Below are 15792 nucleotides of genomic sequence, written 5' to 3' on the forward strand. Positions count from 1 at the left end.
CTAACTACAGAGAATTCTCATGTCTATTTTATTGATGTAAGCTGTTTTAAATTTCCTCAGGAGTTCTGTAAGTTTTGTAAGCTGGATTTCATTTGATGCTTACAAACCTTACTTGCAAGGCCCAAGTTTCTTACCATGGAAAACTGTCTTAATTGCCAGTGTCGTGTCACCATCCCCATTTTCATACTATACTGATGTTTATAGTGAAACAAAAGGCTTCATCTGAGAATGACTGCTTTAAGAAAAGTCAGTTTACTGTAGTTCAGATGTACACAGCAGATAAATTAAGGGGCGATTAGTCGCAGTTCAAAAGGACTCTTGGGTTTACTGCAGGATGCTCAGAAGGGTTCCTTTGAGCACAAGCTCCCCCGGCTTGCTGAAGTGTTTGTAGCTCATTCAAACCACTTGACATCCAGACTGGGGGACAGAGAAACTTGGAATTTAAGTGTCACCATTAGGTGAAGATTAATACAGGATGACTATAGAGATTCTCTGTTATTTAAATAAATAATAGAAAAAAACTTTGCTTTTTAGAAATGTGGGTAACCTATGGATATCCATGAAAAAATGTGACCAAGTAAGAAATAATAATTTCCATTATTGATAGAGCACCTACTAAGTGTCAGGAACTTTCTGGAACTCTATTTAGGTAGTATTTTATTTCTATGTAATCTTGCTAATAATCTTACAAAAAGAGAGGTGCCCATTGTACAAATGAGCATACTGAGGTTCTGTGGAACTGAGTTTCGAACCCAGTTCTACCTGAGCCCATGCTTACTCAACACAGTTGCTTCCAGTGGTCCCCTAAGCACTGAGTGCTGTGGGTGCCTCCTGGGTGCCCTTTGCCTGATGCTCACTGCCTGCCACCAGGGCAGGCTTTGTTGACGTCTCTGACCTACACAATGCCAGCGTTTTATGAGTGGAGACAGCAGGACTCTGCCTGTCCTGCTGACTGCACACACTGTGCCTGAATCTTGTTCACGACTTTAGGTGGTCCCTGGCTGGGTGGAGGAGGAGAGCTGGTCAGGGGGGCTGCCCCTGGGGAGGTGGGAATCGTGTAGAAGGTGTGGTCAGGCAGTGCTGGGCAGGAGGTGGGGAAGAAGCAGAAAGGCAGGCAAGATGGCTCTGGGTTTGTGTGGTGAAGACCTAGGCAGTCAGCAAGTGTACATACAACCTGAGGCCTTGTGCGGCTATGGGGAAGGGGTCAGGTGGCAGACCCAGTGGCAGAACTGCATAGCCTGGCCCTGACTAAGAGGTCCGGCCAAGAAGGACTGCCAGGAATGACCTAGAGCCAAGGAGGCTACTAGAACGCCAGTTTGAGAAGATCAGGCAGGTTATGAAGGCTGAGTCTCAGAAAGAGAGAAACTGACGTCTCCAGCTAGCTATGAACTCTGGCATTACAGCTGGGGTACGGGATGACTGGGCAAAGCAGAAATGTGGACTCCATTCTTAGTTACTGGCTTGTGATTGCTTCAATTCCTCCTGATGAGTAAGAGCATTGGTGCCTCAGTCTGGGGTGGATGTGAGCCTTTAGGCAGGGCCAGTGGACCCAGTGCTGCAAATGGAGGATTAGAGGAGAGTCTTGCCAAGTTTTCAGAATTCCCAGGTGATCTGGGTTTATTGGATATTTCATGAACACAGAGATTGCTGATTGAAAGAAGAACCTACATGGATTAAATAAATACCTGATACCAATGTTCCTATTGAACCTGGACAAGAGATCCTTTCACTGCATAGGACCACAGGAGTAGTATATGGATAAGGAATGAGACTGACCAGTTTCTAGTTTCAGTTCTTCCTAATCCTGACTTGGGCAAGTTACTGAATATCTTTGAGTCTGATTTTGCCTAATCTCTATTATATGTAGGCTTAAATGATATCGCGATGGGCCCCGGTGGTGGTATACACTTGTAATCCCACCTACTTTTGGGAGGTGGAGGAAGGAGGATCATGGTTTGAGGCCAGCCCAGGCAAAATTAGCAAGAGACCCTATCTGAAAATAAAAGCAAAACCACTGGGTAGGGCTCAGGTCTGGGCATAGAGGGCTCGTCTGACAAGTGCAAGGCCCTGAGTCAAGCCTCCAAACTGCAAAAGACATGGCAGTGTTCCATCCAGCCACAGACACATCAAACAACAGGCAGAGACACTAGGCACATCCACAGGAGTGAGCCTTGGAATTCTGACTGTGTGGATCTGGCTAAATGTTAGTGTTGTCCACGTGAATTTGTCCTAGGCTTCTCTAGTGAAAGTCAAGTTTGAACTTGCAAGTAATAAGGAAAGATTTTTCAGTCCTAATGTCAAGATCACATATTGTACTTATTTGTTTGTAGTGCTGGGACCTTGCAAGTGGTAGAGCAAGTGCTATGCCTCCAACTCTAGATCATTTGCGGCTCCTTGTCCTTGAATTTGAGTGGATCAAGTGTGAAGGAGGAGATACAGGAAGGACTGAGACCACACTTAATTTTGTGCTGTGTGGATTCCTGGAAACAAGCCAGGTGGCTGAGAAAATGACGATGACTGGGCCTCTCTTTAGAAGAGGTTGTTATATAGTGAAATACAACCACATTTAATTTTATGATATGATAAGGCCTAGGTAAATTGAAATGTCCCAGGGACAATCCAAGAACTCTCATCTTTTGTAGCTGTTAACTGGTAGAAAGACAGGCTCAAATGAGTTTCACTGCCTCTGTTTTTCCTGATGTACTTTTTTATAACAAAAATGACCTGCATCAGGATGGAAGGGAAGAATGAAGAAGACAGGTTGGTCCATAAACTCCACAACCAGCTCTCGAATAATGGAGACCATCATCATTCTTTTGCATTTCAAAAACCTTAGCTATCTGAGCTGTGTAGATCACAGCAGCAGTATTTCCTATGATGCACCCTCTTGAGTTTTAAAATAGAATTTAACCTGCGAAGTATGTGTTAGGCAAAAGACTTCTTGCTGAAGTGTTCAGGTGATAGGAAAATGAAATCATCTAGTGGGAGCCTCCCTCCAGGGAACCTGCTCTTCTAGTGAATCCATGGAAACCTGTGATTTGTCATAATCTGTCTTGTGTTTTTACTAGAATTGGAAAATTATTCAGAAGTACCCAACTCACTGAGTATTGCTACTTTGGTACTGGGTATTTTTTTTCTGGGTGAATTTGTTTGTAGCTCTGCCTTTCTGGAAAACGTATTAGCAGACTCTCCTAAATTTTCTCATCTTTTATTCTTTTCTGAAGGATTGTTGATTCTATTTTCCTGAACATAATTTTATGTGATGATACCTGTGTAGAAGCAATTTGCCATGGTCCAAGGAACTGGATTCATGGGGCATTTGTCTTAGTAATGTGATTACAGAGTCACTAACTTGATCTTAATAACATTTACCTATTTTTGTGTGTTAAATGCATGAGAAGAGAAGTGTGCCTTGTAACTCATGGTCGCCTCGTTCGGCTCCCTTAGTTTATAATGCCTTACAAAATTAATGTCCAGATGATTTGGAGTGGCTATTTGCATTATTTGAAACAGGTTAGGATTACATCTAAACATTATCACCAATGTTGCATATATAGGAGAAATTACCTTTTTAATACACTCCTTCAGAACTTTTAAGTCATGGTTTCACTCTATTTCACAAACCAGTCACATTGCCCTCCATCGGATGCTGCTTTGACTCACGTATGGCTGCAGGAGGCAGCATGGTATAAGAAGTTTGGAATCCATAGTCAGACAGACTTGGTAAGAATCTGGCTATGCCACTTGTTTACTGTGAGGTCTCTGAATCCACCACTCGTACCCCGGGTTCTTCTTTTCCTGAAGTCAGACATAGTAGCAACTCTCTTCAGTTTCCTAAATGTTGTTACTGCTCCCTGACACTAAAAAGACCAAGTGCATCTTCAGTGGTTTCTCTCCTTTTCTTAAAGTAGACAGTAGCTTTAGAAAAAGAGAAGTTTTTTCCCAGCGACTTTGTTCATATTGCCCCAACTAGAAGCAACTCAGATGTTGAGAAGGAGAGTGAATAACCAAATGACGATGTGCCCACACAGTGGAAAATTGCTTGGTAATAAGAGGAAAGAACATGGCCGACTCTTACACTGAGCAAATGACGCCAGACACAGACCAGAGAACGTAGTCTGTCTCCTACATGAAGCTCTAAAGCTGTAGGGACTCCTTTATGGTACTGGAAATCGGGACAAGATTAACTCTGAAGGGGGTCTTTGATTGGATAGGGGACACAAGTAAACTTTTGGGGGAGAAAAGAATGTTCCACGTCTTGATTTGGGTGATTGACTACAGCAGGGTGTATATTTGCCAAAACATGTTGAACTGCACAATTAAATTGTATGTTTTTATTTTGGATAGCTTATCTTTCAAAGAAATAATAACTCAGCTGGGTGCCAGTGGCTCACATCTATAATCCTAGCTTTTTGGGAGGCTGAGATCGGGAGGATCATGGTTTAAGGCTGGCCCAGGCAAATAGTTTAAGAGACCCCATCTCCAAAATAACCAAAAAGCAAAAATGGACTGGAGGCATGGCTCAAGTGGTAGAGAGTCTGCTTTGCAAGCTTGAAACACTGAGTTCAAACTCCAGTCTCACCCAAAAAAAAAAAAAAATGACAGTAACTCATTAAATGCTTAATTTTCTAATGATTATTTTTTGGGGATTCTTAGGATGCAGTGACCATCTGTACCCTAGGGATTGGGACAGCCTTTGGAGAGTCCATTCTGGACAATACCCCCCGCCATGCAACCATCGTTACCAGGGAAAGCAGCGAGCTGCTCCGCATCGAGCAGAAGGACTTCAAGGCACTATGGGAGGTGAGTCCCAGCGCCTCTCTGTCAATTAATGCAGTTTCCAGCAAGACAGGGAGCTGCCCCACAAACAGCAGCCTTACAGTCGTCTTAATGCGCTCTCATCTAGCTGGTAGATGGAATTTAATTTTCAAAACTTGTTTTCAAAGTGAGTGACTGAAAAAGCCATTTTAACACAAGACACCCCCCCTTTTTTTAATTTAGTGCCTGCTCAATTTTCTGTAATTTGACATACCTTATAATTATTTTTTGAATGACCATAGAGCGTTTTATGTATTTTCTTCTTCCTATTCCACAGAAGTATTCTTAACCAGGGAACAAAATACTTTGACATTTTCTTTTGCATTTTAAAAATCATTATTGACACATTCCCCAAGAAAGTGGAAGGAGCGGGGTTAACATCTGCATCATTTAGATGCTTTTAAAAAGTGATGTGCCCTGTAATAAGGTATGGGAAATGGAGGTGCATAAAGATTCCTGGGGACGTGCCAACTTCAAAATGCCTAGGTGGCACAGCAGTGAGTGGATGCAGCTGGTCCTGGTGGCTTTTGCATTTACTGATGCACACCAGCATCCCTTGGGTACTATGCTCGTTTACAGGAAGTTTGGGGAAGAAGTCATCTATGCACTCACAGCAAAGAGCGCACTCAGAAAGCCCCAGCAAAGCCTGGAATCTTTTATACCCACTTCTTTTAGTTCTTTCAAGCTTCTGATTTTTAACCTGTGGTTGCTCCTTTTCTTTGTCCTAGACTCAGTGTGTCCAAGAGTTAACCCATGGAGCTGGCAGGCTCTGCCACTTGTCCCAGTGTGGCTAAGATTTTAAACTTGATCTAAAAAGAAATTTTGTGTAATCAAATAGTTTCCTCTAGAGCCAAACAAATGGCAGATGCATTAAGGGAGCTCAGCTGCAGGTGGATGAGTGACACTCTGCCTTAAAAGTCACGCAAAGCCTTGGAAGGCCTTGGTGGTGAAACCAGGTACTTTTATTCTTGGCAGTAGTGAATAAATTGCGGGGTTGCTTGTTTGAAATGTTCCTCTTAGAAAATATTAAAGAGCTCCAACTGCTCTGTAAAGTTCAGAGACAAAAGCTAGTTTTCCGAAGGAAAGGTGAAAGTCGGTTTGCATGAGGTGTGTGTGTGTGTGGAGAGGTTTTCTGTCAAGTAAAAGGAATCGAAAGGAATTGGGGTTGAGGCAAATAAGCCTTTTTTGGTGGGGGAGGTCTTTCATTTTAAAAGGTAAACTGAAAAGTCTTTGTCAAAAAGGGAATTTGGAAAACTGGTTTAAGAACGAAAATGATTCCTACCTGTGATGTGTGTCATTATCACCACTTTTGTCTGGGATGACTTACTGAAATTGCCAACAGAGGGTGGTTTGGGAAAATATCAAAAATTTTATTTTAATAGGGAGCCCTCAGTGCTGTGAAGGAAGTTCTTGAGAAGTTGCTGCCTGTGAACATCAAAGCAAATTTATAAAAATATTTTCAAACAAAATGAAAAGAACAATATAACGAGCACCCACTCATCCCCACTCAGCTCCTCGGTTGTTAATGTGCAGCCATTGTTGCTTCATCTTTGGTTTTGAACTGAAGCACTTCAATGTAAATGACACACATGACATTCCATCCTGAACATTCAGTGTGTATCTCAAAAAAAAAAGAGTATACTGCTCCTGCTCCATAATACCACTACCTTACCTGCAAACTAATATCATCCAAGACCCTAATATCATCTAATGCATGGTCTAGAGTTCACATTTCCCCATTGTTCCTCCTTCCCTCTTTCCCCTCCTTTACCCTCCCCTTTGCTCCCCTTTCCTGTCAGAGAGCCATTTAGAACTGAACAGGATGGTGGAGTTTTTAGTCTGACTTCTTTTATGTGTTAGGGATCTTACGGTATGAGGTTATTTCATTTGTCTATTCATGAAACTAAGTGTAGAGTATGAATTAGTTGTTCAAGGTTTTAACTATTTAAAGTGAAGATTCAGTTAATTCCATTATCTAACAATCTGTTAATCAGAACTTTATTCATGAGCATGCTTGTGCATATTTAGTACATGATAATCCCAAGAAAGTGTGTAATACGAAAGCACCTTCTGGAAAGAAAGACTGAAGACTGCTTACTCCAATGTTCATTTACTCCTGTGCATCGGGCATCAGTGAACAAGACTGGCAGGATTCTGCTCTCAGGGCAGGGCCTTCCACTCCAGTTGGAGGAAGTAGAAAATAAAACACAGGTCAGTAGTATAATTTCCAAGGATAATATATCATTTTCATTAAATAAATTGTGCTTCTATTCTTTGAATATTGTCAGTCTATTGATGGTATACATAGCACTCATTGCAGGCAAAATATGTGATAACCATAACACCTACTCCTTGATTATGTCAAATAATAGGGTTTATAATTCAGGCATCTATCATACTAGTAAGTGGCATTTGTTAGCAAACTTAAAACCCAAGTTCATCCTGTAGCTGAAATCCACGGTGTGTCAGCCATGTAGCAGAAGGGAAGACCCTGTAGGGAAGGAGTCTGTAGCTTTGGGGTGCAGGTAGAGGCACTGATCTGAGAGATGTGGAGAAGGCAGCACCTGCCAGGCGTGGATCAGAGTCAGGGTTAGTCAGAGGTTCAGATAGTAAAAGGGAGAGAACCCAGGTCATGCTCCACGTTTGCACGTGCATCTTAGTTGACGATTTGCTTTGGAGGAATGCCTGGGTGGTCCTGTTTTATGGCAAGCCCCCTTATTTCTAGCTTTGTGTCCTTTTATATACACGCTCTTGATACCACTTACATGGGCTGGAACCTAAGACTCCCATCAGGATTGTGAGTTACTCCTAACTGGAAATTATAGCTCCTAACACAGTATAAAAGTAGCTCCTTAATTGGCTGAGCGAGTACTGTATTTTATATCTTACACTTGGGATTACAGTGGCAGCACAGAGCCAGGGGATTCCTGTTCCTTTCCAGGTCAAAGCAGGTTTCCCAGCCTTCACCAGGTATGCAGGTATGTGAGGTTTTGCAGTCCCATTCAATTCCATTCTAAATATCTCTGGCTTTGCTTTATATAGTCTATTATGTTGTAAGTCAAATAGGCAGCCCCAGAGTATTAAAAAATACCAGAGGCATTTATTTAACTTCTGTGTGAATATATCAACTAAAAGAAAAGTTCCCAAGCTATAACTGGGCTAGAGCTGTGCCGTGCTTCTTGTCGTACCCTCTATCTTTCCTAATGAAAACTGCTTTCTTCCCTCCTCCCTTTCCACACTTTAGTTTCCAATTTGTGGTCAGATTGGAGGATTGTTGGTTGGGCCATCTTAAAATCAAGTCATGCTTTCTTAGCCTGAGTGAGTTATTGGGAGTCGGTCAATGATGCCTCCTCCTTTCGTGCCTATTGGATAGTAGAACTTACATATATTAACTAGGATATAAAACATCTAATTTTTCAGTAACAGCTCAGGAGGGTGGAAGAGACAGGCAGAGAGGGGAAGGGCAAAAGGTTGGAGGTAGTTATGTTTCTGAATTGTATCCAGAGAAAATTAATGTAAAAGTCTTGGAATACCATTTTTAGTCCTTGAGACAATTATGATTTGTAAGTTAAACTCCTTGATGCCCGTGGCATTTTCTACTCTCAGTAACGAAGCTAAATGGCAAAGCAGTTAAGTGTGGGCTTGGGAGTTTAAGCCAGTTATTAATAGTTGATCCAAGATTATGGATATTTATGGTGAATGGAGGCTCTTGGAATAAATATAAAAGTGATTTACTATGCAATTCTATGAATCTCTTCTCAGCACATGTGGTTCAGAAGAAGAGGAGGTTTTCGTTTGTTTTCTTCTTTATTTTATGTTTTTACTGTTGTGTCTATATGAGGATGTTTTAAGGTTTGTGGCATGTTTTGACATCATTACATAGAATGTTCCACAAACATGAAACAGAATGGGGTGATGAGTCCAGGGTATTCAGGCTATAGAAGAGACAGGCAGTCTTGGTCAAACTTTGAGAGGACTTTGGATTAGTGAGTCACACCTGTGTAATTGTGTTTCAGTTGCATGGAAATCATTCTGGTAAAAAATTTTACTGCAAGTCATGTTTGAGCATGTTCAAAATAGCAATACATATGTATTGAATATGTTTTTTTGAAAATTAAAAGACAATAGTAAAATTATAGGGCCTTTAAAAATAAAAGCAGTATTTTAAATTTATAATCTGATCCGTTTCAACAAAAGTGTTTTTTTGAGCCGTAATTGATTGGTATTCAAACAATTATTGTCACACTATTGTGATTTTATTCCAACTGGGGCAACACAAGTCACAGAGAACCATTGCTTAGGTATGATGATCAGTAGAATTTTTTCTCCAGATGTGCCTGTAGCCTCAGTGGATATTGTCAACTAACCAAAAATCTATTTCATGCTTTATGAGGTATAAATCTGAGTAAAAATAAAAAGGAGAGGCCCAGGATGGTGGCTCTCTCCTGTAATCTCAGTTTTTGGAAAACAGAGATCAATAGGATCATGGTTTGAGGCCAGCCTCCAAATTTAATGAGACCTCCATCACAACAAAAAAAAAAACCCTGGGTGTGATGGTGTATATTTGCAATTGCAGCTATGAGGAAGACGTAAATAGGAGGATCACAGTGGAAGGTAGTCCTGGGCAAAAATTCTAGACCCTATTCAAAAAATAACTAAAGTAAAAAGGTCTGGGGTATGGCGCAGGTGGTAGAGCCCTTGCCTAGTAAGCATGAGGTCCTGAGTTCAAACCCAGTACTGTCCCCCCACAAAAAAATGCATTTTTCTGTTTTTAAAAGAAACAGTTATTACAAAGGTGATTTCTTGAAGTAATGAATGCTGTTGAAAAATGTTTATGTCTATCTCTGTTCCCTAATTTTTAGAATGGTGTTTTTTCTAGAAGATTCTACCAGATATGTCAGCTTTATTAAAAGGCTTTTTAGTTGTTTCTGTTCAGTGTCTCTTTTAGAGTACATAGAGGGAAAGCCCTTTTCCATGAGTAATCTTTCAAGCCACTGTGAAAATAAGAAATGTTGAAATGACAGTCCCTTAGTCTTTGCTGATGTGATTTAAACACCATATCATAATAACACCTTCCAGAGGCATCCTATTCGTCTGCTGCTGTCAGAAAAATGAAATCCAGAGACCCCAAACATGAAGTCTCAGGACAGAATCCTTTGGGTGTGTCTCATGGCTTGACTCAGTCTGCTAACCGTTTCAGGTCATTTCGCTTTTGCATTAGTGGCAGCCTCGTAGGGTGGACAGCATTCCAGGTAGATGTCTAGGACCTGTGACACTGAGCCCCATTCAGTACCAGGACCCACATCCTCATCAGAGTCTGCTCTGGGATCTGGAAGACTCAGGGGCCCCCTTCTCCCAAGGCAGAAGACCGGGCTGACTTTTGGCAACTCAGGAGCATGTACTGTAGGGTTACTTCCTAGGCCAGAAATTTGCATCAAAGGACTAAGAAAAATACATCCAAAAATAAACATGAAAGCCAAGATTTCATGCCAGGAACTCCAGCCACACACATCCTGTTGGCTGTCTCTCTTGTCTCTCCCCTCGCAGCTCTGATTCTTTGAAACCAAATGGAAGCCTGCTCTGAGGACTTGGATCTTAAATCAGCACCAGGGTCTCTCTCCTCTGTCCTCTAGCTTTTCCATGGAGTGGCAAACTGATACAAATCCAGAAAGGAAGGGAGTTCTTAGGAGCTAACTAAAGTTTAAAAAAAAAAAAAAAAAGGACGGAGGAAGTCTTTTCTTACTACCTTGGACTGCCCAGCCTTTCCTGGAGAACCACCAGCACTGCTTCCTCCCTGGGGATCGAGGCTCAGTAAGACACGGACAGGAGTGTCAGCCATGAAGGTGCCTTCTGCTGTCCAGAGAAAAGCCAGTCATTTCCTGTATGTCTGAGGACCTCGGCAGTCAGGGAAAAGAGGACGCATGCTTTACAAGGTCAGAGGGGTCTTTGCATTTTTCGGTGAATGGTGGGAGTCTGGGAAAATACTACATGTCACAGTTTGCTGAGAGGAGTTATGCTTGATAACATCTCTGGCTTTTCTAATTATGCCCCACCAGACCTAAGTGTGCACCATGGCGCGGTCATGATTTGATTCCATCTTGTCGTGGTGTCTGTCTGAGGGATGTGAGTGAAGTGGCAGCTCATCTTTTTTTCTGACTGTGAAGCATGTTTATTTAGCCACCTGGGCCCCAGTATGTTTCCAGAAGAGAAAGGTAGTTTAGAGCTCAGCAGAATTACATTTACCACATCAGTATTAAATTCACGTGTTTATCTAATGATATACTGAATGGCATATCTTATAAACAAAATGGGGGCAAGGAAGCAGACCCGGGTGATGGTATTTCACCCTCTGGATTGCAGGATACCTACCGGGGCATTCAAATGATAAAAAATCCTAGTGTTATGGGAATTCTGATACATTATTGATAGCTTCAAGTCCAGCTGCTTCCCAGCTGTGATCTCACTGTTTCTCAGAAGGTGATCAGGGTTTCCACCAGGGCCAGGAATACCAGATGCTGATGGCAGACCCATTGGCCAGGCGCTATAACCAGGAGGCCTTCTTCTCAGCTGAAACTCCTGTGACTGTTCATTTCGGGAGTTTGCAGTGGTTACTTGAGCCTTTTAGGAGTTGTACTAACAGGTTCTGAAACACCTCCCTGGCTGTGCATCTGCCCCATGCCATTGCCACCCCCTCATAGCCTGTCCCCTGCACTTTGACCTCACAGTGGCTCTCCTCACTCCCTCGGGAGTGTGCTTTCTGAATAGCTACTCTGCTCGCTTCTAATAAACTTCTGTCATGTTCACAAACAGGCATGGTTCCCACCGTATACAGGTGCAAAATCCAACCCTTCTGCTTCTCTGTGGTTTTAATGTAGTGGAGAACACTGATAAGTACAAACACAAATAGAAGATGAACCAAAAAAAAGGCAAACTGAAAAACAGCTGAGAAAGACAGTGAAGTCAGTGTGCTGACCCCCATCGTAATGGGGCTGTGGAGGCATTTATTTCCACGCAGGGTCTTGTTTTATCCAGACACAAAAGGCTCTGACTAAATTCTTGTGTGACTAACAAGGCTGTTTCTCAGGAGCCCTAAAAGATCTGGGCCAGTGAACCAAATGATAGTGTTGCAGGCAGCCTTGTCTCCCAGAAAGGGGCAGGGCTCCTTCCTTGTGGTTGTGCTCCTCTTCCTTCTATGAGGAGCCCTTGGGCAAGCTTGGGGCTGCTCAGCTGCCTGTCCATGTCATGTGCTCTGTCTCTAAATGCCTGGCTTTGTTTGTGTTTTCAGTCATCATCTGGAGAAATGTACTCTGAGATTGAATGGGTCCCCCAGGCAAAGGCAGTTTTGGTCAGGAAAGCGTTAAGGACTTGAGACTTTCAGAAGGAACTGGTAGTGGGGATTGGAGGAGGATGTTGTTCAGCTGTTGTGTGTAGAAAACCCTGTGGTCATGGGACTTTCCTGCTCCCTCAGGTCCATATTCCACTCCAGCATCGTTTCTGGCTTCCATGGGAGGCTGGGACACTGGGCAGAGCATCTGACACCAGAGCAGAAGCCACAGGAAATCTGCTCACTCATAGTGCTGGCCTCTGAGTTCCTGCCACTGTGCCTCTGCTTGGTCCTCCTGACCTCAGTGTCTTGGGCTGTCTTGTCCAAACCAATAAGTGCAAGGTGGACCTCCCGAGGCCATTCATGAGGTCGAGTGGTCTGGCCTGAAATCTCCATCTATTCCTGGTTTAACCCAGTGTGGCTGGATGACTTTCTGCGCTTCTTCGTTGTAAAATAAAGCTACCTTCACTTAAATTCTGCCTCGTCAACTGGAGGGGTCAAGGTCAATGCCGATTGATTATTCATGTGCCTTGCATGTTGAAAAGTTTAGTGTCCTCCTCCCCCCTCTGGTTTGCAAATGAAAAAAGGCAGAGTCAGAAATTATGGGACTAGAAGGGATAAAATACAGGGCAGCAGTTCATATTGAATCAAAATATATTATTTGGAAGGAAAGAAGAACTTTTTTTGTGTCTTTCTTCCTTTATAATTGTTGCTCTTGAAGCTAGTTCCATATTAAAATTACAAGAGAGCTTTTTTTAAAATATTCCCATGCCTGCACCCTCCCTAGATCAATGAAATCTAGGTCTCTAAAAGTTGGGCCTGGGGCATTTGAGACTTCTTCACGTGCTCCCCACGGGTCTGCTGGTCAGCTGGGCCGGCAGAGCCGAGAATGGACTTTGGCATCCACTATGCCTCTTTGCACTCAGTTCTCCTGTATGCACCTGCCTGGGCTAAGGTTCTGTGGTTGAATACTCTGTTTCCTATGTGTTTTGTTTTTTTTTTCTCTCTCTCTTTTTTGGCAGCACTGGATTTTGAACTCAGGGCCTCACGTTTTCTAGGCAGGTGCTCTTACCACCTGAGCCACTCCACTAGTCCTTGAATACTCTGTTCCTTACTAGTCTGTGTTGGAGTTCTTAGTGAAAATTTTTCTATTCTCAGGCAGACTTTTTGCTCTTACATTGGGGCTTCTGCCAGATTTAAATGATCCTGGCAATCAGTACTCCAGAGAGAGAAAGAGAGAGATAGAGAGAGAGCGCTTGTGGGGGTTATTCAAGGCTTTATGAATTAGAGGTTCATGTGTGCTCTGTTTATTGAAAAGGTGAAAAGAAGGGCAGGATCCCCCCAGCCCTGCCATCCTGCAAGCACACATCCTCTTAGCTGTCAGAGCAATGGTATCATCTCACATCAGGTAGAACTCCACTGTCCCCTGTGAGAGAATGAGAGCAAAAGAGGCTAGGCAAGCTGGGCGTGCTGGGCCATGCCTGTACTTCCAGCTGTTCGGGAGGTGGAGGCAGGAGGACCTCAAGTTTCAGCCCAAGCAAAGGCAGTGAGACCTTTCAAAAACAAAATAAAGACAAACGGTCTGGGGGGTATGGCTCAAGTGGTAGAGCATTTGCAAAGCCTTGGGTTCGATTCCCAGTGCCATAAAAAGAAAAGAAAGAAGAAAACCAGTCATATCTTAGTGGTATTGTGAAAAGAGTTTTTGGACTCATGGATCCTCTGAGAATCCTGGGAGCCTCAACTTGCCCCTGGCAAGAATTTACTTCGTTAGGGTAAACTTCCAGCAAAAGAATGCTAGCTTGAAAAGTATGAAAACTTCTGACTCTTGCTAAATGGGATCACATTTATTTTCTTTGTAAGTATTCTACCACTGAGCTGCCTCCCAGCCAGTCACCTTTGTTGTCCATGACTTTTATTTTGCCACCGAGAGTATTTGAGTCTGCCTATTACTTCTTGTCATAGCTAGTATGATGCTATCTGCACACACACGCACACGTGCACACGTACACGTAGGGCACTGTTACTGCAGGTGAATTTCTTTGATTACTAAGAGAGCAGGGTTTTCTTATTTATGACTTTATTGATTATATCTTCTCAAACACTTTGGGGGCATGCTATTCATATACACAGTGGCATTTATTTACCAGTTTATATGATCAAGGTGTTAATCCTGTGTTATAATTCCTACAAAAATATTGTACCTGTAAAATGTTTCATTTTCATTTTCACAATATTTTATCTATTATATACATTTGAAATTCATTATGTTCACCATAAATATAGCTATTTCATGATTTTTTAAAAATTTAAAGTTTGTTTCATGAAGATATTGTCTTCCCTTTGTAGAAGACTAGAAAAATAACATGACATAAGTGATAATGAGTTCTACTCCCTTTTTCTGTCCCAATGATTTTTTAAAACCTTTTTTTTGCTTCAAAATTAAAAAAAGATGGACTGAGGGCATGGCTCAAGCAGTAGAGCTCCCGCCTAGCAAGCTCAAGGTCTTGAGTTCAATCCACAGTACCGCCCCTCCCCAAATTTAAAAAAAATTTTCACTTTTTTAAGTTTGAATTTTTTTTGCTTCAAACATTTTAAAATCAAAATATTGTCTTCCGTTGTTTCTTTTATTTTATTTTGTAGTGCTGGGGATCAAACAGAATGCTAGGCAAGTACTTTATCACTGAGTTACACTCTCAGTCCTCCTACTGTTTCTTCTAACCTCTACATGGACCTTACTTTGACATCTGGAACAGAATTTCCTTAAGATTTCTTTTCTGGGTAGTTTGTGGTAGGACCTCTAGTCCTCCCTCCTACTCCCCCTTCACTTGGGTGGCTATAAGATCCCAGCGACTGAGGGTGGAAGGCGCCAGTCCTTGGTTCTCTGTTGGTTCAAGGACACACTCTGCCTCCCGCACATTGCTGTAAGCTTTGGGTCTGAGTGAAGCACAGCACGAAGTAGCACGGTGATCTCTTCTGACATCAGTGTCTCCATGACAGTTTCTCCTTCTTCACTCTCTAAAATTGTACCTGCCTCCTTACAGCACAAAGCTTTCCCCAGAGCTAAATATGGATGAATTAAGTGTCAGTAAGACTGCTGTTCATCTTTATGCTTTTGCTATTTGTTGTGAATTTTACTTTGCTTGTTTGAAGAATAGTTTTACCCATGCTTAGCTTTGTTTAACGTTCATAGAATTTCCTAGTATGAATATTCTGAAACAGGAAAAAAAATCTCTATAATAATCTTCATTGTATGTAATTCCCACAAAAGCATAACAGACCTTGAGAAAGGGGAAAATATAGTAAAATGATCAGATAGCACATTTCATAAGAGATATGCTTGCTCAGGAGCACACATGGCTTCATTAGCAGTACTGTAGAAGGCACATAAATAAAAATGCTGCCAAGTTTTTAAATAGGTTTTTAAAAAACAATTAGAGTCTTCGTTCTTGCTAGACACTGTACTTCCACATTTTCTTTCTCATCAGCAGACTTCACATACAAAACAGCAGACTTCACAAGATGATAATTCGTAAACAAAAATGAATAAATGAAAATCCTCTGGTGAATTCCCGATCATGACAGTGGCAAGTGCGTCCATAGTAGTCTCAACGGTTGACACCTGGCTGTGTCGGTGCACTTTTAGGGAAGTT

At 42.2% G+C, this 15792-nt stretch overlaps 1 protein-coding gene across 4 annotated transcripts in view; it reads left to right on the forward strand.

Moving 5' to 3' along the window:
• The window catches only part of Rapgef4 (Rap guanine nucleotide exchange factor 4), a 277285-nt gene that overhangs the window by 54984 nt on the left and 206509 nt on the right, over positions 1-15792 (forward strand). For 2 of the 4 annotated variants that reach the window (XM_074071113.1, XM_074071114.1), the window contains exon 4: positions 4657-4803. In XM_074071113.1, the coding sequence (XP_073927214.1) occupies positions 4657-4803 (147 nt within the window). Of the gene's footprint in view, positions 1-4656; positions 4804-10504; positions 10752-15792 lie in introns of those variants that run through there. The other 2 variants (XM_020166059.2, XM_074071116.1) reach the window with 2 other exon arrangements.

Source organism: Castor canadensis, chromosome 4, assembly GCF_047511655.1.
Source record: "Castor canadensis chromosome 4, mCasCan1.hap1v2, whole genome shotgun sequence".
Classification (NCBI taxonomy): domain Eukaryota; kingdom Metazoa; phylum Chordata; class Mammalia; order Rodentia; family Castoridae; genus Castor; species Castor canadensis.